The 25,369-nt window shown below is 48.2% G+C and overlaps 1 protein-coding gene across 1 annotated transcript; it reads right to left on the minus strand.

Annotated features, from left to right (window-relative positions):
* Positions 1-229: 229 nt before the first annotated feature.
* On the minus strand, positions 230-14,442 carry PLEK2 (pleckstrin 2). Its single transcript, XM_090271015.1, has 9 exons — positions 14,303-14,442; positions 6,786-6,950; positions 5,654-5,835; positions 4,370-4,461; positions 3,917-4,104; positions 3,583-3,684; positions 2,499-2,582; positions 1,497-1,575; positions 230-753 (listed from the first exon to the last, which is right to left on the minus strand). Exons 1-9 carry the CDS (start codon positions 14,342-14,344, stop codon positions 626-628), a joined length of 1,062 nt encoding a protein of 353 aa, XP_090127141.1. The 5' UTR covers positions 14,345-14,442; the 3' UTR covers positions 230-625.
* Positions 14,443-25,369: the final 10,927 nt, after the last annotated feature.

Here is a 25,369-nt window from a genome sequence, read left to right on the forward strand (position 1 = left end):
ACTGAGTCCATGATTCTTCTGTGATGTATAATACTTAAAACAAGCTTATTTTTCAAAGGAAAACAATATTCTTTGAATGTTCAGCAAAAATTTGCCACCATCCCCTCTTTAAGATGAAGCACAACTTAGTCACAGAGATCACCTGGGATGTCTTCACAATCACCTCACTTAATTCATATTAACTGCAAGCACGAAAAACCTTTGAAAACTATGAAGCTTGGTAAGGGGATTCTAATAGGCAGTGACAAATGTCAATTTTTATTAGCTCAAAGAGAGGAGTTAAGAGTTCCTTACAGCATTTCAGAGAGCCACCATGAAACTGGCATTTTATTTAGTATTATAACATGGCTGGTTAGTGTTATCAGGAAAACCTACTTTGGTGGCCCAAGAATGGCTGCCTGTGATAATTGGCCAAAGTCAAGATGCTGACGCCTGGTGGCTGTTGTAGTATTTTGGGGTTGTTAACATGAACGTGGGGAAGAAGCTAGCACCATTACTGACTAATCTAAGGAAGTTGTCACCAATCTCACTCCAAAACAGTACAAATTAACATTCATTTTCCAGGAAATCCTGTCTATTATCCTGTAGAGGGAAGGAATCCTGGTTTTCTTTCCTTGGGTCCTTGTCATGTTAGCTTTTTGATAGCTTCAATCCACTCAGTTCGCTCAGCCTTGCTGCTGGCCTGGATGTAATAGTGTGTGTCATCTTTAGTAATGATTTTGAAAAGATTTCCCTGGACATTCCCTTTAACACCTAGACAGACAAAAAAACATCTGTGAGTGAACATCCATGTGTGCTTTCAGCTGGAACCAGCTAAAAATCAACACAGACAAACACAAAAATAAGGAAGTACTTAATACAAATGTATATGGTTAAGGAATCCTACCAGATGCATGCTTTCCTCTTTTCCTCCCTTCATTCCCTCTCCCTTGCCTGTGTTTTAAGGCCTGCCAGTGGTATATCTGGACATCCTTGGAAGCCTTCTTGGCCTGCCCCCTAGGCTAACCATAGATCTAGAATTTCACATCAAAGAATCTACTATGTTTATGGAAAATGCAGGCACAGATTTTGGATTTGACTTTTAACTTCTTCGAACCTCATTTTCGGCATCCATTAAAACAGGAATAATACTATCTTCCTACCCTAGCTGGTTACTGTGAAATTAGTAGTATAATAATAGATATTAAAATGTGTTACTAATCCTTAAACACTGTAACCTAATATTATTCTTAGGTGGAAGCTTATGGACAAGTAAAAGAAATTGAAGGGGAAGAATATTAAAGACAAGTATATACATAGTTGTAGTGTTAAAACACTAAGAACCCGTGCCCTTTTCTCTAATTCTGAAACTGGCTTCAAAACTCACACTGCTCCTCGTCTCACTGAGAAAGCCCTACTCAGCTCCCACAGCTCAGTCCTTCGTCAGCAGAGCATTACTGAGAATACAGGAGGGAGGCCCCTGAGATCTTCAGACCAGGACCCAAGTTGCATCTTACCAGTGGGAACGCCGTTATCCTCCAGAGCAGACACGAGTGAACCACGAAGAGAAAACCCACCCACTGGCCGGTTCTCTTCCTGCAGGGAAAAGATCTGATGAAGAATTTTGTGAAGAGACAAAAGGGAAGAGTTGCACTCTCGCCTCTAACCACCCTCAGTCATGCCAGCCAGAGGAGCCAGTGAGAGTCATTTGTAACACAAGACGAGGTTGAACCTGGACATCATGTGGTCAGGTTATGAGCACCAGTGAGGAAATCTGGGCTGCTTTGTTTCCCACCAGCGGAGGAGTGCCTCACCCCTTCCTGACCCTTGGCTCTCACTGCATCTGGCAGGGCCTCAGGGCCTCCTTCAAGCTCCTTCATGTTCTGGGCTTAGGGTGGCAGTTCCTGACTGAAGCTCCCTGAGGAAGGACCCGCCCATCTTCCTTCTTTCAAAACATAAATGAAAATCATGCATCTACTAAAGACAAGGTAGAACTGGCCAACTAAAAGGACATTTTCCTTTTCTTTAAACTGGAATTGGATCAACTCAGCATACCGTAATACTTATTATCTGAAACTTACTATCAGAAAAAAAAAGAAAATTTGTAAATTATGACTTAGGTGTTATATAGTAAAAGAAAGGTTTCAAAACATCGTTGAGGACAAGAGGTTGAGGGAACAGAATTCATGGAATCTGTGGATAGAAAGGGGTGAGGGGCCTGGGAAGCACCCGGTGGGAGTCTACCAGCCCACCTGGTGCTCCCCAGCCACCCAGCAAGCTTTGGAGAAGGTAAATGATGCTTTTCCTCACAAAATAAGATCACGTGAGCAGGCAAAGACGTGATGAAAGAAAAGAGCGATCATACTTTCATAAGAGCAGTTTGGGTTGGGGAAGGAGAGGCACAGTATGGCAGAAGTTACGGTAGGGATGCTGAGAGAGTCGAGCCAGCTGCCTGCTATGCTTGGGAGAGAAGTATCTGGAAGTCTCACACGGGTACCACGTGAGCCCATAGTACTCACTTTGGAAGGGTCGTAGTAGTGCAGGAAAGCCGGGTCCTTCCTCAGGACAAAGCGTCGTACCTTCCAGTTTTTCCTCTTGTGACCCTGATGTAAAGAAAGGGAGCAGGGCTCACTGGTGACAGCTTTAAGTCCCTTCCACTTCCTTGTAACAAATGCCAAACCTCCAACCCAGGCTGCTCTAATGGGACTCAAGGATTGCAGTGACGTGTCATGGACTTCCCTGCTCAGTGGCACTTAGCAAAAACACTGTCACATTTAGTTGAGTTGACAGAGCCAAAGAGGCTCAGTGCTGAAGGAAAGGGGGAGCATTACCTGGACATCACTCACGGCATAAGGAATACAGGGAGGCACCAGGTGTCAACTGGACTGAGAGCTCACAAGCAAACTTGAACCCAAGAGCACCAACTTAATTGTCCACTTAGTCCCAAAACAAACCTACGCCTGCCTATATGTATGTGCCCATATACACAGTCAGAACCCTTTAACATTTTGCATCAGAAAACGTAAGCAGTGATCAATCAGGTGTTAACATCCAAATGTGTAAGAACAGCCTTTTTGTCAGGCACAGGTAGAAATGCCACAGGTGTGACTGTGACTGTCTCCTGTCAAACAGGACTGCTCTCCCAAATATGGCTAGGAGCAGTGGCCACGGTCAGTTGTTAAACACTGAGATTACCCTGTAAAATGTCATCTTCAACCTCCTGAAGTAGGTGGAGAAAATACATTTTGTTCAGAAAGTATATCAAGGGAGTGTTCAGAGTCCCCAGAAAGCCTCAGAGAGCAGAGCAGAAGGCAGCAAGTGGAACACACCAACCCAGCAGGCAATGCCCTTCCAGACGAGTTAGTGAACTGGGCAGTGACGTAGACATTGTCCCTGAATACCCATGTCTGGGACTGTGTGTGTATGTGGGGGGATGCATAGGGGCCATGGAGGCCAGAGTCATGGCTGCTGGGCTCCCACTTTAGCTGATTCTGCTGATAATTAGTGCCCTCTAGCAGTCTCTGCCCTTCCCAGCCTTTGGGGCAATCCCTGCCTCCTCTGAGTTTGAGAAATGCTCATCTCCCTGCTCCAGGGCAGCCATACCTGCTTGGCCAGATAGCCTTGTTTTATCACCATGCCACTTAACTCCACAGTGCTGAGATTCATTTCTTCCTTGACACTTGGCTTCTCCTTGTAGCTCTCAGCCTAGTGGGAAGAACAGAGCAAGGATTCTGTCACAAAATGCCCTAGTTGCAGGCCATGGGACTCCCACAGGGGAAAGGAAAATCCTCCATATAGAAACCCACTCTACCTGTGGGTGAAGCTATCCCCCCAACCCTAGGCTTCTCACCCATAACTGTGGACCCCCTGGCCTCCACTGCATGTCCTCTTCCTTCCCTCTGCCCTGGTGGCAAGAGGAACCCACTCCATAACTTACAAAAGTGTACAGGGCCATGAAGTCATCCAGGAACTGCTTGGCCAGATCCCCAGAGCGAATGGCTCCCATGCTTCGGGTGCCCACTGGGCGAAGGAAGTTCTCCTCCATGAGCACGGAGGCCAGGGTCACGGCCTCCAGACGGTTGGCTGCAAAGCTGTTAGAGATGAGCCAGTCCACCAGGGAGGAGCCTGCATCAGGGGAAGGGCAGCGCCAGTCAGATGACAGGCGACAGGATGCCTGGCTGTGACCTCTTTGACTTTGGCCTCCTGGGCAGCCTTGGGGCTCTCCATGAGAGCAGACCAAAGGCCACATCTGCACAGGCTGTGGCCACACCCACCGCTCTGGCCTCCACACAAGCTGGTCAAGCGCAGCTAAGTCCCACATCGCCAGGGCCCAGGTTTCCATGGGCCAGGTCTCCACTGCCCAGCCTGGCCCGTGGGAGGGAAGGTTCACCTGTGAAGGTCTTTTTGTAGGTGCTCCCCTGCTCCATGTTGTGGCTTGGCCGGATTCCACTGGTGCTGTCGTGCATCTTGTCCACAATGCGACTACACAGAAGGAAGGCAAAGGAGACGGGACCCTCATCACACTGACAGGCATGAGAGAGGGTCCAGGGGTTGTTGCTAAGGGTATCAAGCAAGTGGTAAACAATGCACTACACATCACGAAGAAAAATGGATCAGAATGTGAGAGGTAGGATTTTAGATCATTTCTTTTCTTCTTGCTCACCTAAAAGTTCTAATATTTCTATACCAGACAGGCACTGCTTTAGTAGTAAAACTAAAGAGTTGTCACTTTTAATTTAAAAACAAAAGAATGTACAGTGATTCTCTATGATCTACAGCATAGAGTCCGAACTCCTTCAACTATTATACTTCTCAAAGTCACCCATCACTTGAATCCACTCTTATCTGCTGCTGCTGCTCCTGCCACTCACCACGGTTTAGGATGCACAGTCAAGATTTCAGGGCCTGGGATGGAGGTCTTTGGCAAGCCCAGGAATGGACTCACACTGCCTCTCGGACGGGTATAACACTTCTGCTGCTTGGGAGGTGAGGGGTGTTTCCTGCAAATGGGCTGATGTAACAGTCCCCTAATGGGAACTCCTTTCATACACCCCTACTTTGTAGTATCACCTGCACCACAGACCTGCTTTCCTTCTGTTCTGTGGGATGATTCCTGCCACCAATGGAAGATCTTTTCTCATTTTCTATTTATGTACTTGGGCTGGAAGGCCCCATTTGCAGCGCCCGAGAATCTAGTGCAGTGTACAGCCTGCAGTAGGCACTCGAGCACTATTTCTTGAGTGAATGAATGAATAAATGAGGAATACCACAGGGCAAGAATGCAGCTGCTACCAGAACACATCATTCTTGCCACCAGGCTGCAAACAAGCCCCACGCTTGGTGAGTGGAGATTCCTGGGGAGCCGGGACGTAGCCCTGAGCACCCTGGCTGAAACTGGAGGGAGGCTCTCAAGACGCTGAGAGGGGCTAAAGCAGCAGAGGCCACAAGGGGTTATATAGGAGCAGGGTGGATAGGCAGGGCCATTCCCAGACAGAGAAAATAATACGAACAGGACAGAGACAGTGACGGTGACAGCGAAAGGTGCTGAAGCACCGTGGTGGCAGCAGTCAGGCCTGTGCAGCAAGAACGGAGTCCCCTGCCCACTGCACACAGACAGAAAAGGCTGCAGCAAAGCCAGGCAGAGTGCAGGCTGGGGGAGGGGGCGGGCACTCACTGCAGGCTGATGTGAGGGGGCAGCTTGAAGGAGTTTCTCTGCATGTGGAGTTGCTGCACCTTCCACGGCTGCCCAGCGTGAATAGCCCCTGTGATCTCAAAGGCCCAGGTGTCCCTGTCTTCCCGAGAACAGGCCTCCAGAAAGTAGTCTGTAGACGTGCGAGTCTTCAGCTTAATGAGGAACTGCGGGAAGAGACAGCCAGCAACCTTTACACAGCCACCAACCTTATTAGGAACTGAGCTTCGTTCCTCAGAGAGTTTTCATCAGTCCCTTCTCTCACTCAAAACCTTTAGTGGCTCCCCGTTCCCTCCACCGGGCCCCAGTCATTTTCCGCTGCTCCCTCAGCGAACACTTCCCTCTGGCCACACAGGCCACCACCAGCATCTCCAAACTGATCCTTCTCTCTCCCCTCTTCTGCTCAAGACCTTCCACCCGTCTGGAACACCTGCCTCTCTCCACTTTTAGATCTTTGTTCAAATCTCTATTCCTCGCAAAGCCGTTCCTGACCCAGACGTCTTCCTCCTCTTCAGGATGCAGTGTTCTCTACAGCTAATAATGTTTAAACCAACATTTGAAACTCTGAGTATTTTTTCAGTTAACCACTTGCTTTCCAAATAAGATTATTAACTCAGGAAAACGCGATCTCATCATTTTCTTCCTTGACTCCTTCAAGCCTAGCAAATATCTTGGCCGTAACGGGCCTTGGATAAATGGTTGAGGCAGATACTTTGATGGTAGGATGGAAGCTGCCCTGGACTTTTGGAACAGGTACCTCTTGGGGACAAAAGCCAACATTACTGAACCCCAAGATAGCAGTATATTACTCATATTTGTGTAGTGCCTCCCAGACTACAGTGTTTTAACAGGCCATTACCTTCAGGGTCCTCATCACAGTCATGGGAGATAGTCAGGGGTTATTTTTTATCCTATTTTATAGATGAGGAGCTAAGGCTCAGAGAGAGTCATTACTTGCCCAAGGTCACATACCCAGTATGCGGTGCAGCCAGGATTTGAACTCAGTCTTTCAATAATAACTCAGCTCTTCCCATTACCCACACCACCTTCATCAAAGAGGCCAGAGGTGGAAGGACCCAGGGCAGGGTGGAGCTGGGAAGCCAGGGCCTTCACTTACGGGTCGGTTTTCATAGTCCAGGCAGGGGCAGGTGATGGTGCAGCCATCCAGAAGGATCTGACCCTTGGGAGGGGTCACCTTCCGACCCCCCTCTAGCTTGTAGTACAGCAACGTGTTCTGTCGAAGGACAAACCATCGCACCTTCCAGTTGTGGACAATGTGACCCTGAGGACAGACAGTACAACCCTGCAGTGAGGCAGCTGAGGGGACAACACCGTGTTCAGGGAGAGGCACCCCATGGAACAGGCGGCCAGTCTGTGCCATGGAATCGACTCTCCAACAAAGGGAATGGCATTGTCTTTTTTCAGCTTAATTTTATTTTTTTATTTTGAAATCATTTCATTTCAGAGGAAAGATGAACTTTTTTTTACAGAACCATTTAAGAGTAAATTTTTAACATGATGCTCCATCACATCTGAATATTTTATTGTGTATCTCCTACAAAAAGAAAAAAAAGGATGTTTCCAATATAACTACAATACAACCATTAACATCAGGAAATTTACATTAATATGTTGTTTTCAGCTATTCCACAAACCTGGTTCAGGTTTTACCAATTGCCCCAATAATGTCTTTAATGGCCAAAGGATCCAGTTCAGTATCATATGTTTTATTTTCACTTTCATGAAGAAAGCATTGTCTTTGTCTGGATCTCTTTGTATTTTGTTACGGCAGCCCTAGCAAATTAAACCAATGGGGAGAGGAGAAAGGAGGCTGGAGGTGTTATGGAGAAAGCTGCAACTAACAGATGGTGAGCAGAACAAGCCAATAAGGAGATATTGTACTTTCCTCGACAAAAATGCTACATTTCCCAGAATCCCTTGCGCAAAGGGAACAGGTAAGTGACCAAGTTGCCGCCAGTCCCTTGCATGGAGCACTGAGGCCTTTTTGGAAGCAACCAAATAAAAGAAACAGGAATTTTTGGCAAGGACATTGTGGAAAAACAGGTTCTTCTGTTGTGACGCCAGCCCCGGGGGTATCAGGCACAAGGGGCAAACAGTGCCAGCAGCGGTTTCCACCAGAGACGTACTGTTGGGTACGTCTGTCTGGCCACAGTGTCTCTGGCTAGATAGCATCTCAGCCAGATTCTCTAGCCTCTCAAATACCCCTGAGTTCCTTAACATTTGTTCTTCTCCGTGAAACCCCTACTGTTCAAACTTGCTAGTGGCATGTGTTGTGAGCAGCTAAGATCCTGACTGCTGGCAAAGGAGAGCAGTCTGAAGAGAAAGGCTGGTGAGAAACGATTTACTATGTAAGCAGAAAACTCAAAGCAGCTGGGGGCCCTCAAAAAAGTGTTCAAATTCTTTGACCCAATAATTCCACTTACAGGGGGGGATCTGTGCTAAGTATTGACACTTTGAGGATCATGACTTATAACGTAAAAAAATGCAAAACATTCTAATATGTAACAATTCTGTGTGGCTGCAGCAGAGGGATTCCAGTCATAATATGTGGTAGGAGAGACCATTGGGGATTCCCCAGGGTCAGACCCAGCAGTCTGAGCCACCAAAATTCAGAGCAGCCATACTCTCGGACATGAGCAAAGCACTTTTACTTACATTACTTCATATGATACCTAGAAAAACCTCTACTGGTTGTTTTAGAAAATATCTGAAAGGATATCCCAGAAATATTAGTAGTAATCACCTCTAGGCACTAAGACTAGATGTGGGAAGTTAAAATGGAAACTTATTTTTCATTTTATACCCTTTAGTATTTTTCTAGTTTTTAAAAAGAATATACATGTATTATTTTGATAATGAAAAATGAATTTAAATTCAAATAAACAAAAATTCTGATGATTAGGGGAAGCATTCATTCATCTATCTGTTCATTCAACAATCGATGACTAAATTCTACTGCGCCAAGCACAGTGCTGGCAGCAGGGAGACAAAGATGAACAACATTCTGACCCAGGATAGTAGGGGAGACAGGTGACAACCCCACTCAGCGTGATGGTTCCAGCACAGGTGATTGGTGGGGCCCCCACCAACAATCCCCACCTTCTGGTATTCACATGCTGTACAGACATTGGTCTGTGTGATCAAGAGACTATGGCAGAGTGATAGTATAACATTAGGTTATAAAAGACTCTGTAGCCCTGGCTGATGTGGCTCCATGGATTGAGCACTGGCCTGTGAACCAAAGGGTGGCCGGTTCGATTCCCAGTCAGGGCACACGCCTAGGTTACAGACCTGGTCTCTAACTGGGGACATGCAAGAGGCAACCACACATTGGTGTTTCCCTCTCTCTTTTTCTCCCTCCCTCCCCTCTCTCTAAAAATAAATAAATAAAATATTTTTTTAATTAAAAAAATAAAAAATAAGACTCTGTAGCTGTAGTCTTAGGGTCTCTCTCTCTCTCCTCTGCCACATTGTGAGCAGCCCCTATGGCGAGTGGAGAGGTGAGACACTGAGGCCTCCAGCCACTACCCATGTAAGTGAGTTGGGAAACAGGTCCTGCAGCCAGTCAGGCCTTCAGGCGACTGCCAAACTGGACAACATTTTAACGACAACCTCATGAGAGTCTCTGAGCCAGAATCTTGCAGCTGAGCTGCTCCCAGTTACCTGACCCTTATAAACTGTGTGAGCTAATAAATGTTTGTTGCCTTAAGACATCAAGCTTTGGGGTCATTGTTACACAACAAGAAATAACTAATAGAGGGCATGGTGCAGACCTCCAAGGAGGAGCTCAGGTGGAGTTCATTCCGAGGTGGCAGAGGAGGGCAGAGGAGGGTTAGGCAGGCTCCCTGAGGAGCTGACACTGGGGCTGAGTAATGAAGGCTGTGTGGAGTTGGCCAGGTTAGGAAGGCATAGAAGGGAGGCCAGGAAACCACTGTGACTTCTAGAAGACTCCAAACAGTTCTATATGGATGGGGTTCAGAGACTGAGGCAGGGACGAGTGAAGTGATGAGGGCCCAGTCAGCTTTGGGTTCTGTGTTGTAGAGTCTGATCTTCATACTGTGGCCAAAGGGGAGTCTTCAAAGACTTTTCAGCAGAGAGATGACCAGCATCAGTTCTCCCGTTAAAAAGATCGCCCTGACCTCACTGCGGCAGTGCAGCTGAATGAGGGGGCCACACTAGAGCGGGCAGCTCAGTGGGAGGCCACTGTGGTAATCTATAAACTGGGAAGAGAACAGCATTACCCTGCTCTACAGAGAAGCCACACCATGCTCAGAGGGCATAAGGGACAGGTCCAAAGTCACCAGGCAAAGGGGGTCACAGGCCAAAAACACAGTGGTATAAGCTGAACAAGGTCCTCCACCCAGGCAGCTTCCTCCCTCTCCAGGCTCTCTGTCTGTAAGTGGCTGGCTGGGGCTATAACCCAGCTGCTCCATGATCGGCTTAGAGCCCTCAAAGCTTCTTTAAGAGGAAGAAGAGTCCATAAGCTGGGATGGCAACCCTGGGCTGGGTTTAAGAGGCACAAAATGTCACAGCTGGAAGGACCCTTTGAATAAGGCTCTACTACTACCTAACTGTAATGATGAGGAAACTGAGTCTCCGACAGGTCTTGCCAAAGACCCTACAGCCCCAAAGGAGCAGATATGCTGCTTGCTATAAGTTGAATTATGTCCCCCAAAAGGTATGGAAGTCTTAACACTTGGTCCCACTCAATGTGATCTTATTTGGAAACACAGTCTTTGCAGATGCAATCAGGTTAAGATGGTCATACTGGATTAGGGTGGCCCCAATGACTCTATGTGACTAGTGTCCTTATAAAAAGAGGAAAATCAGGCCCTGGCTGCTGTGGCTCAGTGGATTGAGCGTCAGCCTGCGAGCCAAGTGTCACTCGTTCGATTCCCAGTCAGGGCACATGACTACGCTGCACGTCAGGTCCCCAATTGGGGGCGCGAGTGAGAGGCAACCACACAGTGACTTTTCTCTCCCTGTCTTTCTCCTTTTCCCTCTCTCTATAAATAAACAAACAAGTAAATAAATAAATTATTAAAAAAGAAAAAAGAGGAAAATCTGCACACTGAGAGACACACAGGGAGAAGATGGTCACATGACAATGGAGGCACAGGTTTCAGAGATGCATCTACAAGCCAAGGAATGTCAAGGATTGCCTGCATGAGATCATAGAAAATATACATATTGGTGTCTGCCCCAACTTTCTGGCACAGAACACCTGAAACCTTTGGAATTTCCCAGGTGATAGCAGTGTTTTTGTTCTAACAGGCACCTCTGGGTGGGCTCCTGCCTGGAGGCCAATCACTGGAAAGACCAAGCCATGATTAGAAGTTTAGAATTTTCAGCCTTACACCCCCATTCTCTTAAGAAAGAAAAGGGGCTAAAAATGGAGTTAATGATCCATCGTGCCTATGTGTTGAAGCCTCCCTAAAACACCGGATGTATGGGGGTCGGGGAGTTTCTGGGCTGGTGGATACTGGGGGAGTGGTGTGCTCAGAGAGAGCCTGGAAGCCCCATGCTCCTGCCCACATACTCTGCCCTGTGCATCGCTTCCATCCAGCTGTTTATCTGTGTCCTTTATCATGTTCTTTAGTAAACTGGTAAACATAAGTGTTTCCCTGCATTCTGTGAGCCACTCTAGCAAATTAACCAAGTCCAAGGAGGGGGACACTGGAACCTCCCATCTATAGCTGTTTGGTCAGAAGCACAGGTGGTAGCCCAGGCTGGTGACTAGCAGTTGAAGATTGTGTGTGTGTGTGTGTGTGTGTGTGTGTGTGTGTGTTGGGGATGGGCACTCTTGTGGGACTGAGTCCTTATCCTCTGGAATCTGATGCTATCTCTGGGTAGATAGTGTCAGAATTGAGTTAAATTGTAGGATACCCAGCTGGTGTAGCAGAGAATTGCTTGGTGTGGGGAAAACTCTCCACATATTTGGTGATCAGAAGTGTCAGAAGTGACGTGTTTTGTGCAATAAAGGAGACTCACAGGATAAATACACAGTAGGAAAGATCTAGGTTTTTCTCTACATAAGAAGGAAAATTTGGGGTTTTTCCTTTACAGCCTGCAAATACCAAAAGCAAAGAGGCAAGGAAGAATTCTCCCCTACAGGTTTCAGAAGGAGCACAGCTCTGCTAACTCCTTGACTTAAGACTTCTAGACTCCAGAATTCCTTCTAGACTTTTCTCTTCTGTATTTTTTCTCTTATATTCTTACTCTTTAAGTTAGAATATTATGAACATTTTAAACATCTGCATGACCATAATTTACATAATAATTTGTCTCTTGGGGGTATATATAGACACTTTCCAATTTTTCACTACATAAATAATCCTTTGTTCACAAACCTTTTATGGTGTTTCCTTGAGATAGAGTCCCACTAATGAAATGTCAAGGCCAAACGTGTTACCATTGCCATATCATTTTCTAAGAGTACTATTCAAGGTATGAGCAGGGTAGCAATACCAGCAGTGCATCAGGCTCTTCTGAAAGGAAAAGCAGTCCTCCCCATGTTGATATTTGGCTTCCTACCCCCTCTCCCTCCTTTAAAGCCAGGCCTAGTGAGCACCCTGCATTTTGCCTGAAGTTCTAATTCTTTCTTGCTTGGGCAGGATTAGGAGCCAAATCCTTCATGCCCCTGCCTGCCACTGCTTCACCCTCACTGGTGATGACTCTTCTGTACACTGGGCTTCCAGCTCAGGCATCCCCACCCCCACCCCAAACTGCAAACCCTCCTAAATCTATGGAATCCCACAGGCCATAGCCTACACTTCTCCAGTGAACACAGGGGCTGCCAGAAGAGGCGTATGGGGGAGAGAATAAGTTGAGATGGGTCCTGTAGGCAGGGGCATGGGGCACATCCCTCACCTCACAGGAAAGGGTGTGGCTCCTGCTTTCCTCAGGGTCAGGCTCCAAACTCCTGTCTTTGGGTTTGGCTGGAATGAGCTTTATGTACGGATTTCAGCCAAGTCCCTACAGTGCATTTTTTGGGATCAGACCTGTTGACTGCCCTCATTTCTGTGTTCCCTGGACTCTGTAAGCTACACATCCAGGACTGGCAGCCTGTCCAGAAGAGAGCTCACATCCCTCCTTGCCTTTCATCAACCACTGACTCTGCATGGTAGCAGTGGCGGGGACTCATGTAGGTTAACCCCTGCGAACAGAAGGCCCACAAGAGCCCATCCTAAGGGGTCTGCCCTCCACAGGCCCCTACCAGGACCCAACTGTCTCAACAATGAGCAACACCCAACAAAAGCCGCTGCCCAACTCACTGCCTTTCCTCAAACTTCGGAAGCTGCAGGAAAGTGGGAGAGCACTGAAGTCCCCCCATAGGTGGTCTCTCTGAGGTGCACCTGCCTCCACAGACTGTAAGGGACCAGCCTGGCTTTAATCACAGGGGCATGAGCAGGTGAGGAATTGTGTGCCTGCTTCCCTGCTTGTATCCAGTCTGACCCTTGATCTGGTATTAACCTCCCAGCACTCCTCTGCTTCCAGTTTTGAACAAACAACACACCCACCCGCCTATATCAAACAAGGTGTATCACAACATGGCCACGTTACCTACTGAGAACGGCTTGAGACTTCAGAGTTGATCTGGCCTCCGGAGGAGGCAATGGGAGAGCTGTATCATCCTGCTTCATCCAGCCTCCTCCCAAAGCTGTAAACTCAACAAAAGAGCCAAAAGGCTCATCCCCAGGTTTTATGCTCCACTCCTATGTTAACATAAATGCTGAGCATGACCATCAAAGTTAAAAGAATTTTAAAACATCAAACTTCCTCTTGCACCTCCTCTTTGGTTCATTTTCTACCCTGATCCTGTGTGTCCATTTTTGTCTGGACTCCTGCTTGCTGTGGAAAAGCCATGTGGGGTAATGGGAAAGCGCTGAGGATGGAGGTTCCAGTCCTAGCTGGTATTATTAGCCCAGGGGCCAATGATTTCATCTTTCTGATCCTCAGTTTCCTTGTTTGGGGTAGAGCAGTAACAACACCCACCCTGTGTTGGACAGGAAAAGGTTTGGAGTCAACCTGAGTTGGTTTGATCCTGCTCCTTCACCAGCTAGCAGCCAGATCCTGAGCAAGCTACCTTGCCTTTTCGAGCTTTGTTTTTGAGAAAGGGGAGGCCATGTGCTACTATCACCTGTGGGGCTGTTGTGAGGATTGGAGGAGGCAATGTCCACCGCCGGTACACAGTAAGCGAGCGTAAGAAGCATAGGCTTCCTCCTTGCTCCTGGAAGGAGCATACGGGTGAGCATTCCACGGAGGGGCACAGGGAACTTCAGGGCACGCTTACGTTGTTTCAATCCATCATATTTAAATACTAGACTCTTCATATTTTAGTAAGTTGTTGTGGGGAAGATATCCACTTTGCAGCCACCACCCGCATGGCATCTGCCCTAGCTGATTGGGATTGTCCTCCTTGCCTGTGCCCTGGCCCCTTTTCCATAGAAAGCTGACCTCCAACCACTGTCCACCAGCTCTCCCCACGGACAGGAGCCCCGGGCGGCCCGGCCTGCCGCGGGGCTGGGAGCTGCGGCCCCTGCCCAGGTGAGCGGGTGCCCGCCCGCCGCGTGCTGCCCTGGGCAAAGTCCGAACAGGCTCCAGCGCGCTCACCCTCTTGACGAGGAAGCCTTCCTTGAGCACGCCGTCCTCCATGTCGACACCTGCGCGCCGTCCAGGTGCGCTGTCGCGGCGCCACACGCTCGCCCGCGCGCGCTCCGCTCTTTGGCGGACTGGCCCGGCTGCCGCGCAGGAAGCTCCTTAAACCCGGCGCGGGTGCCGCCTCCCTGGCCCGAGTCCAGATCGAGGCTGCCGGGCGCGCGCCCAGGGAGGAAGTCAGATGAGGTTGGGATTTCTGACGTTCCCCCACGACCCCACCCCACCCCCGCCCCCAAGGTGTCCCGGCTAGTCCTCAGGGTACAGAGTCTGCGGACTAGAGTCGCCTCCCGGAGCCTTCCCCGCCCCTGCTCTCTCCCACTGGGCAGGGCGCCCCATCCAGGCGCCCCCAGCGAGCTCTGCGCCTCTAACTATTTCGGTCTTTACCGTCTCTTCCTTCCCCCACAGCCTTTAAAGGGTGTCTGCCTGGCACTTAGTATATAGCCCTTGAGTAATAGTTATGGAATTAAACAGAACAGAAAGGATTTCAAGGATCTTGAGCAGCGACTTTTCAACCTTTTTCATCTCATGGCACATATAAACTAACTACTAAAATTCTGTGGCACGCCAAAAAATATATACTTTGCCAATCTGACAAACAAAAAGGAGGCATAATTTTGATTGATTTAAACAAATAATAGTAATTACCTACACTTTTTGCTCCAAAGTGACGTTTTTAAAAATCAGGTGTCTATACTTGTATATAGGAATTTCTGGTACCAAGAATTAACCAAGCAGGCACAACCTTATTACACCATGTGACTGATAAGATGCAACTCTATGATATGACCTATATATTTATGGTTCAAAACAGGGCATTCACACTGGACAGCTTTTGTGTTAGCTGTTCTCATTTTTTTAATTCGACAATCTGAGGAAAAAGGGGTCGGTGCCCTTGACTAAATAGTCAGGTATTGCATGTCTTAATTTTTTGTGTGGCACACCAGTTGAAAGTAGACAATTTTAGTCATCCCTAAGTGCAACAGAAACAGGGGCGTGAGAGTGGATGGGTGGCACCAGGCTGAGAACTTTATCCTGGCTTCTGGTGGGGGCAGAGAAGAGCTCCCATTAGCAAGGTCAGGCACAGTCTTAAGGAAGCAGGCACAATCTGCAGGGGTCCTCTGCCCCTCAAATGCACCCCTTCCTAAAGAGGGCTAGAGCTGAAGATTTCATCCTTAGGGACATATTTTAAGGGAGTGCCAAGGACCTCAGTACTCTAGGGAAATAACATTTTAATGCAATATTTTTTTAACTAAAGTGAATACCAAAAATCCATGTTGAACAAAATACCACAGTTTTAAAACACAACTGAATCAACAACAGCATGAAATATCGGAGCGTGAAATTAAAGGAAACCTCAGCAATACTGATTCTGTCTAAGACATAGGCATTTTATTCATTGTTCCTGCTGCACTCTGAAGCTAGCTTGTAAGGATGGTTCACTAGGAGGGGGAAAGGCCTCAAATGCCTAAAAGGGAAGAGAAGGCTCTAGACTGGAAGAAGTTGCCCCAGGCTGTGGAAGGCCACCTGTGCCTTTCAAAACCAGCCTGAAGCTGACACCTGAGTCACATGGGGTGGAGGTGGGGCTGCCCTAGAAATGGCCCACTTCAGCCTTCTGCAAAGACTTCCCCGCGAGTTCAAAAGGAATAGTGCTTCCACTTCGTTTCAGAATGAACATCAGCTCAGCACCTCGTGAAGCCAGGCCTGTAGTGGGTGCTAGGTTTTATTTAATGCACAGCAACTCTATGAGGCGAATTCATTATCCCATTCTTTCTAGCCAAGGAAACGAAAACTTGAAGCAGTTAAATAACTTGCCTAAGGTCACCAATTTTTAACTCCAGGGCAGTGTGAATACACTTGCTCCTCAGTTCATAAGCAGGAAAGAGGGAGAAAGAATAAGCTGAGCCCAGAAACCTTGCTGGGCTGAAACCCAGGACATGAGAAGGTGAAATGGGAAATCCTTATCCTCTTTGGCTCTAACTATGGTCTGTTATTCTCCTTCATCCTCCCAGATGCCAGGGGAATGGCCTGTTGGCACAGAGGGTGTTTTGGCCTTACTCAGATACAACCTTTTGAGGCTTAGAAGAGGTGGCATTTTCTTGGGCAAGAAGGGTTTCTGAATGAGTTCACAGAAATGGGAAAGGGAGAGAGATTAGTTCTCTATCCTGGCAGTGCCCCTACCAGGAATGGGCTAAGGCCTCTGTATACTTCGAACCTGCTTCCCATCCTAGGAGAGCCCCTGTTCTAGCCACCCCAAGTCTGACTCACTGGGCCCAGGGCGTGAGTCACACCCCCACCTCCCCTGGCTGTGGCAGCTGAGCCATCAGTCAACCAGGGAACCACACTGACATAAGCCCAACTCAACCACAGGGAAGAGGATGGAGACAGAGGAAGCAGACAGAAAGTAGTGAACAGCTGACACTGGGGGAAGGGAAGGAAGCTCCGGACCCAGAAACTTGTCTTGTTCTTCCAGGCAGACATCTCTCCTCTCCCTCTCAGGGCGAGAGACTGATGTGGAAGGGACCCTGACTCTCTCAGAAGGTCCAGATGTCTAGAATGTGTGAGCTGTAGAGAGCTATAAAGCCAGTGTTTGGGTATAGGTGATTCACAGTCTGATGTTAAATTCCACCGTTAGAGAGCCACTCCTTTAGCTATAGACAAGAATCCCCCCTGGTTAAGATACAGCGGAGAAGGGTAAATCATGGAGCCTTATTCACAATGCATACCTTGACTCAGTGAGTTTATCAGAATCACAGAATCAGAATATAACTCTTAAATCATCAAATCTGGGCACTTCATTTTATAAATGAGCACACCCAAAACCCAGAAAAATGAAATGACTTGTCTACAGCCCCACAGCCAGTTAATGGCAAAGCCAGGACTAGTATACAGGCTAAAAGTAAGTCCTCAAAGACTTGCTCCCGGCAACGCAGGGGCACTCACCTGACAGTGGTCTGCATCAGAGCAGGTTTGCCACAAGGGAGTGGCTGCGCAGGCCAGGAAGAGCTCTGTCTGCAAGATCAGAAAAGACTTCAGACAATGTTTTCTGTTTTTCCAACCATAAAAATAATTTGTGCTCATTATAGAAAATTTGGAAAATGCCAAAGTGGATAAAATCATTCAAATCCCATCACCTAGACCAGTGATTTCCAACCTTTTTTATTTCATAGCACACATAAACTAATTAAAATTCTGTGGCACACCAAAAAATATATTATAATTTTTGCTGATCTGACAGAAAAATAGCTGTCGTTTTGATTCATTCACACTGGACGGCCTTTGTTGTGTTGTCATCATTTTTCTTTTATTTGACAAGCTAAGGAGGAAGAGGTTAATGCCCTGACTCAATAGTCAAGTAGTGCATGTTTTAAAAGTTCCTGTGGCACCCCGGTGTGCTGGGACACGCGGCTGAAAATCGTTGACAGATGGTGAGCAGTTTTACATGCACATATATTTTTATTAAATTTTATTTTAAAATTTTGTGCCCTGCCTTTTTCATTTATAAATAGCTAATAAGCATCTTATCAAAACATTAGAAACAACTCAAAAATGTAACTTTAATGGCTGTATAATATTTTATCGTGCCTGTATCATAATTTATTTAATCAGTTCCCTTTAGATTGAATTTCCTGTTTCACAGTCTACTGGTATATACTCTGTACAGAAACATTTTCTCATGCCCTTGATTATTTCATATAAATATCTAGAGCATAACTTTATGATAAAGGGCATATGCTTTAAAAATTATTGATACATATCACCACACTGCTTCCTAGAAATGTTTTATGTGATGTCCTCACCAGATGTGAATGATAAGACAAATCTCAGGTATTTGTACCAACAGTAAGTGCAGTATTCCTAGAAATCTTTGCTGATTTTATCAATCAATAGAGACCATTCCAACTGCATACACTCTGTGTAACCTCTGGTGGGGGGGACCCCGAGGGACTCCCAGGAGTCAGCCAGCTGGAGGAGGTCCCCCTGAAAGAGACCCAGAACTTGCTGGGGAAGAGGGCAGTGAGAGGCCCAAGGTAAGACACTAACCCCAGGAAAAGGAGGGTTGTGGGGTGCTGGGCAGCCCGCAGAGCACAGCACGCGCTCCAGAGCAGGGCTCCTCACATCATACCATCTGTGCTGAAAACCAGCGTTTTTCACTCATCCTAAGTCATCGACAACTGTGTGGCCCTACTGCACAGGACCAGAGCACAGCCTCCACCACGTACAACTTACCAGAGATGTGGACATTCTGGTGTATATTCTGGTCACTGAAACAGGGCCTCAGCCATGCACTTGAATGGCACAGTGATGCCCAGCTGCCATAAGTTTGCAAACTTACTCTCAATTTCTGTTCTTATCTTGTCCTAGAACAGTACCAAACAAATCAGTCTTGAAAAGCATTGTTTTAGAGCGTGGGTTCTGGAATCCAAACATGGGTTCAAATCCTACCTCTACTACATGGCTTGGAATATCTCCCTGACAGGAACAGGGGAGTATCCTCTCATTAACATCCTGAAACCCACCTCCCTGTTCTACTGGAAAGGCAGGACACCTTGAGAGGGTTGTCATTCTCTCCAGGATGCTCAGCCGGCCTTTGGTGAGGGACAGCCTAGACCCCCTGTGTCCCCACCAGTGCTGTGAACCCTGCCTACCCCCCAGAGCCCAGCCCTGAAGGAGAAGTGCCGTTGGCAGCTGTCTCATGGCCAGGAGGGGTGGGGCAGGATGCATAGCGTGACTCAGCTGTGCAAGCAGGCAGAGCTGGACCTGTTTAAAATAGATAAAGGCCCTCCTCTCCTTCTCTTCCCCCTCCCTCCACTTTCTTCCTCCATTCCATTCCCTAAACATTACTCCTGGAGGTTAGGCTTTCGCTTTGCTTGTTTTGTGTGGGTGAAAAAGAGAGGGGCAGAACTTGGCCTGAGAATGTCTGAGGAACCCCAGCAGGAAGGTGGTAGCTGTGGTACCATGTGCTGGCCACACTGGGGCCCATCTGGTCACCTCTGATCGCCAGGCCTCAGAGGCTCCCACCTGGCTGATCATCAGAATCACTTGCAGGGCTTTTACCAGCCCTTCCCAGGGCCACTGCTCACAACACAGGTTATGTACTGCACAAAGGGGGTGCACGGCAGTCCATGCTCCACAGTCCACAGCACGACCCCCTCCCTGCCCATGGCTGCAATCCCCAAAGAGAAGAAAGATTTTTCCTTCCCTAAAGTCTCTGTCCACTTGCCAAGACACATCCCAGCAGGACTGCATCTGCCTAGAGTGAGGCTCCTTTTTCTAGTTCCTACCGGAGTAGCAGGGAGCATGTCCATCCCCAGGAGATTCTGCTTCATGGGCTGGGGAATGCTTGCTTTAGAAGTCTCACCAAGTGAGGAAACTCTCTCGGAGGTAGAGCTGGCTCTGGGAATCTTGGCCCTAGAAAATCCCTGAGCTTCTCAGCCCTCCTCTGGGAAGGGCCCTCTCAACTCCAACAACCATGGGTACCAGCTGCAAATCATCCCCCTTACTGGGGCAGAGCCCCAGCTAGCGGCCTGCCTCTCCCAGGTGATGTGAATACGGAGCTGAACTCATGTGAGCAGCCAATCTCTGGCCTGGCCTCCACCTGCACCCTGAGGCTGGCATGGAAGCATCCCCAGGCCCCGTGCACCCAGCTCTGTTCACATAGAGAGGCTATCTGTTGCTAGGTAGAGCGGTTTGCTGGGGAGATGAGTGTGAAGCCAGCCAGCCCCAGCAATCTCCAACACAGAATTTAGAGAGAAGTGAGAGGTAAAGGGTTGCTGTGTGCTTCCTGGGATTCAAAGTGGTAAGAGATGGTGGGAGAATTGAATTCTGATGCTGAGCAATCATGCCCCTTTTGGCAGCTGCCCGGACCAGGAATTCCCAGGACTGGTGCCTGGTGCCTGGTGCCTCAAAGCACCCCTAGTGCTCAATAGCAAAGGCAGGCAAAGCATGGAGGTCCCAAGCCCCAGCTAACTGAAGTCCCAAGGACACCAGTAGCCTGACTGGGAGCGTAGGGGACAAAGTTTAAGGAAGCACGAACTCTTAGTCGGGCAGGCGCAGGGTTGGTGCCTGCAAGTGCGTGCTTCCTTAAATTTTGCGCCATAGGCTTCTGCTTGCCCACCCTACTCCCAGCAAAATCCTGATCCAGTGTAAGAGCCACCTCTGAATGAGCTGGCACTTTTTATAGCCTGTGGGGTGCCCGCCCACACTGTCCCAGGATTTGGGACACCTAGAAGCCCACCTCCCAGGAGCAGGGTGAATCTCCTCTCACTTGAAGATCAGACGTGGAGGTCTTAATTAAGGCTACATTTCCAGGAAATACAGACACGGAAGGAAATAGCAGACATACGGTGACTGACATTGTAGGCTCTGGGTGTGGTCTTGTTAAAGTGCAGCTCTGACTCTGGAAGGCTATGTCGGGCCTGGGACTCTGCATTTACAGCTCTTAGATCATGCAAATGCCCTTGGTTAGGGACCACAGGAGTAAGTATTTAGCCCTTCTAAAAGGGAGACCTTGAACTAGGACTGGCTGCATCATTTGCAGGACTCAGTACAAAATGAAAAGGTAAGCTCCTGGTTTAAAAAGTTAAGAATTTCAGCAGTGTTAAAACCATCATGGGGCCCTGGGCCACTCCGGGAGCCTCAGCCCAGTGGCTGAGAGGATTAAAGCTTAGCTACATGGGCACCCTGTCTCTGTGCATGGTAAACCCTCAGTAATGTTAGTGACCGTTACTGTCCGGCCTCAGTCAGCCTTTCCCCAAAAGTGTGCACTGCCAGGCTGCAAGCTTATGTAGACCAACCTTCATTTACAGAGGAGAAAATCAAGCCCCATAATAAGATCATAGGGGCTCAAAGAATAAATACTGGGTGAGTGGGGTGACTTGTTGAGGGTCATGCTCAGGCCTCCAGTCCTCCAGGCTGGGGCTTTTCCTTCTGGGCTGTCTTCTTCGTGGTCCAAATAAATAAATAATTTAAAAACAAAACAAACAAACAAACAAAAAAAAACATAAAGACAGCCAGGAGGTAACACCGCATATCTCAAATGTTGGAGAGAGCTTGAGACCGGCTGAATGGATGGGAGTTGGCCCTGTACGGACACAATTCTAACATCAGATCATGCACCTGTTAGCTTCCAGAGATGTGTGTTCTGAGCCAGCTGACAAGAGCATGGGATTCTGCAGGGACTGCAGAGGCCCTCAAACACTTGGCCTCTGAAATAGATCCAGGCTGCTGCATGTTGTGGGTTCTTGCTCTGCTCTTCATAGTTTCTCTGTCTCTTCCCTTATTGCCAGGTGCCACTTCTCATTGCTGTCAGGGCGCCCACCTCCAGCAGCTACTCTCTGAATTGCCTGCAATCTGATGAGACCGAGATGAATAACCTGGGCTGTGTACAGTGCTGCCTAACATAAGGCTAAACAGCATCTGAAAGCATCAGTGCTTTCATCATGTGACATCTGTTTCATCTTCTCCAGCTTCTTCTTTGTCACCTGATTTCTGATTCTGTGCTTTGTTTTGCATGAGTGAGGCTGCCAGATACTGTATTCTGGATGAATGAGTTATCCTGCTAGTAAGAAACTGATAACAGAAAAATCGCAGGTTTTAAAAATTAGCAACATTATTCTCCACTTCCTATTACAAGTCAGGGTAATCCATGCTCCAGTGGCAGGGTACCGTCTCTTTCCAGAGGCCACCCTCAGGCAGCTTATTTTAAGGACAGGGCTTTGCTATTGACCCCCAATTGCACTTTCCCAGGGATGGGACTCACTATGGCCAGAGATATGAAGATGAGATGGAGCACTATCCAGCCCTCAGATTTCTTTCCACCCCAAACCAGGGCATAGATCATGGCCACCTCTTCCTTCCCTCCCTCTCTTTCCCTCCCTCCCTCTCTCCTTCCTTCTTACCCCTCACAGTATCCCATGATTGGCCTAGAAAGGGAGAAATGGGTGAGACTCAGGGTGTCAGCTCAGTCCAGGCCCCAAGGGCTGAGCAAAGCAACTGTCCTCCCACAATGGTTCCCCTCCCTTCCCTCTCCTGCGTGACCCTGCCTGTCTCTCCGACCCACCTCAGTGCCTCCCCCAGCTACCCTCAGAGTCATAGCTCAGGCCTGTGTATTACCACAGCTTAATAATTAATAATAATAGTAATAGATGCTATATTTGGAGCACCATGCTATGTCGTCCATGAAGCCCAACAGCCCTGAGAGGGTAGCTTCTGTTGTTCTTTGTATTTACAGTTGAAAGAGAAGTGACTCGCCCAGGTTGTACAGCCTGACTCCAAAATCTGGCTCCTACCCTCAGAGGAGCGCTAACAGCGTATCACATTCCACGGAGATGATCTCCCAAGGAGCTGACCAGCACAGAGGCCTGGAGCTCCAATGACTTCCAAGTGGAGTGAATGAATGCATGCATGAATGCAGGGGGTGAAGGCATTTCAAGGGCAGGCATCTCTGCAGCAAATGCTCTGCTTCTCCTTGTCACCATGGCCTGCTCAGGACTTTGCTGGTTCCTGGAAGTGGACTTGGGTAGCAAGCTTGTCACCTATGATGCTATGGTCTCTGGGAAGTAATCCTGATGGAGAACAGTCAGAACAACTTAAGAGAATCAATATTTGGGAGAGACCCAGAGGTGCTCCGGGAGGGAGACCTGGCCCTAGGACAGCCCAGTCCCCTCTTATGTGACTTTATAGAACAGATCCCCCAGGTAGACCATCTGTTTTACCCACCTAATCCTTGCTTTAGACTCTGACTCAGGGTCACAGTCAGGGCTGCACTCTTGCATCTTGTAGCTTCACATGAACCATCCTCCCCTTCTGCTTCAGGAGAAATACTGGAGGCCCTTTCCTCCTGGTGCCCTGTGTCAGGTCTGGATCCCAGGGTTGTGGGCTTCCCCCAGCCTTGCTATCTCACAGATGGGGCAGGTCTGGGACCTTGGGGGTGGTCTCTTGTTCTTTGACATTACCCCTGGTCCAGCCCTGCAAGCAGTGTTGGTGAGCTCATCTAGAGGCCTGAAGGCTGGTCCCCTGCTGTCTACCACCCACCACACATACGCATGCACACACGTGCACACACAAGCACACACACACACACCAACCCCTCAATGGGTCTCTAACAGCCAGTTCATCCCAAATCAGTGTCTTGGTCCAGTGTTACAGGAACACAGATCTCTGGGTAGGGGCATTCTCATGCTCCTCTGCCCAGGTGTCCTATGACTCAGGAGATGATGAGATAATCTTGTCTCCGCCTTCGGCTTTAGGCTGTTCAGGCCACTGGGTCATGGAATCCTGAGAACAAAGAGGTCTGTTGAGTACTCCATCTGCCTCCTTGTTAATAAAGTCTTAAGTTGGAGCTGGCCTTGAGGATTAGTGGGTCTGCTTTGTATCCCTGATAGGTGCTAGCTAGACCATAAGTTACCCTGGCTGTATTTTACATATTAATGATAGTTTGTAAGAATTCTTTCAGTTGTAAAAATTTGTTTATTGTTGGCTGTAAAGCTAACACCCCCGGTTCTATTTTTTGTAACTTTTGAAATCCTAATAAAAGGACAGTGAGGCCTCCTGCTCTCCGCTGATGGTCTGAGCGAGCCACAGTCCTCCGTTCATTATTGGCCAATCATACTGCTTGCTGGAATTATCTCAGCGTCCTCGACCATATAAAACACTTCCGTCCAGGACTGAGGTAACAAGGAAAGCAAACAGACCTCCTGTTTGCACATGGTCCTTTTCACTAAGCCAGTGCTGTCCAGTAAAGCTTTCTTTGCTGATGGGAGGTTCTATATCTGCTCTGTCCAAGACCATTAATGACTACTGAGCACTTTAATGGGGCTAATGTCAGGAGCTGAAGTTTAAATTTTGTTTCATTGTAATTAGATTTATACAGCCACCAGTAGAGATCAGCATGCTTTCCAAACAAAAACTCGGAACCCAGGGCCTGGTGAGTGACAGTGGGCGTGTAGGGCACACTATTTGAAATTGGAACTAGACTGTCAATTCCTAGACCTGCGCTTGAGCCCTAGCTCAAATGTAGAAACCTCATCTTTGCCCTGACAGGTGTGGCTCAGTTGGCGGGAGCATTGTCCCATACACTGGAAGGTTGCAGGTTCAGTTCCCAGTCAGGGCGCATAACCGAGGTTCCTGGTCCCATCCCTGGTCAGAGAACATACAGGAGGCAACTGATCGATGTTTCTCTCTCTCCCTCACCCTTCCTGCCTCTTTCTCTAAAAACCAATGAAAAAAATGTCCTTGGGTGAAGATCAAAAAATTTTAAACCTCATCTTTGTCCCTCTTTAATACATTTTCATTTCCAATCCTCACAGCAACGCTGTAAGGAAGATCATCTTACACGCTTGGTGCAGATGAGGCAACTAAGACTCAGAGAGCTAAGAGACAGCTCCAGGGCAGGAGGAAAGCTAGGGCTGGGCCCCCGCCCCCAGGGCTGTCTGGCTGCAAAGTCAGGCCCCTCCCATCGAGACGCACTGCCTCTCCTTAGGCCTTTTGAAGGCAGTTTATCTGAAAAGGCCCAGCCCTCCCACAAAGCCCCAGGCACTGCTGCTGTGAGAAACTAGGAAAAAGGGAGCAGCTGGCCCACCCACAGAGCCCAGCCTGCGCCCCAGACTCTTGTGCAGAGCCCTTGGGTATCTTAAGGAAGGTGCCAGGAAACTGCCTTGTGGGATGTGCGATGCCAGCGTCCTCCTTAGACCTAAAATTCTTCACTTGCTTTATGAATTCCACCAATGACAGGCTGGTTCTCTCTCTCTCTCTCTGCCTCTCTCTGCCCCTCGAAAGAAAGTACAGGAGAAAATATCTTGGTTTATGAGGAGGAAAAGGAGGTTTTGAGAGTGGAGAGAGTCATTTTGAAGGGTAGAGGGAGGAGCAGCTCTGAGTGGAACCCCAGGGTGGGCGAACTTTAGTCAAAGGCCAGACACGGGTTCTTGGGGGAGAGTGTGGGATGAGCAAAGAGGCAGGGGCAGGGAAGCCTGGCAGGCCAGATTTTGAGGTGGTACTGAAGACACGCTTTGCGACCCATTTACA

The sequence above is a fragment of the Furipterus horrens genome, unplaced genomic scaffold, assembly GCF_987537825.1.
Source record: "Furipterus horrens unplaced genomic scaffold, mFurHor1.1.pri manual_scaffold_3, whole genome shotgun sequence".
NCBI classification, from domain to species: Eukaryota; Metazoa; Chordata; class Mammalia; order Chiroptera; family Furipteridae; genus Furipterus; species Furipterus horrens.

Coding starts and splice junctions, on each gene's coding strand:
- PLEK2 (XM_090271015.1), bottom strand. CDS start 14,344: ATGGAGGACGGCGTGCTCAAGGAAGGCTTCCTCGTCAAGAGG. Junction 6,951..14,302: donor AAGGCTTCCTCGTCAAGAGG/GTGAGCGCGCTG, acceptor GTCTGTCCTCAG/GGTCACATTGTCCACAACTG. Junction 754..1,496: donor GGATAACGGCGTTCCCACTG/GTAAGATGCAAC, acceptor TTGTCTGTCTAG/GTGTTAAAGGGAATGTCCAG.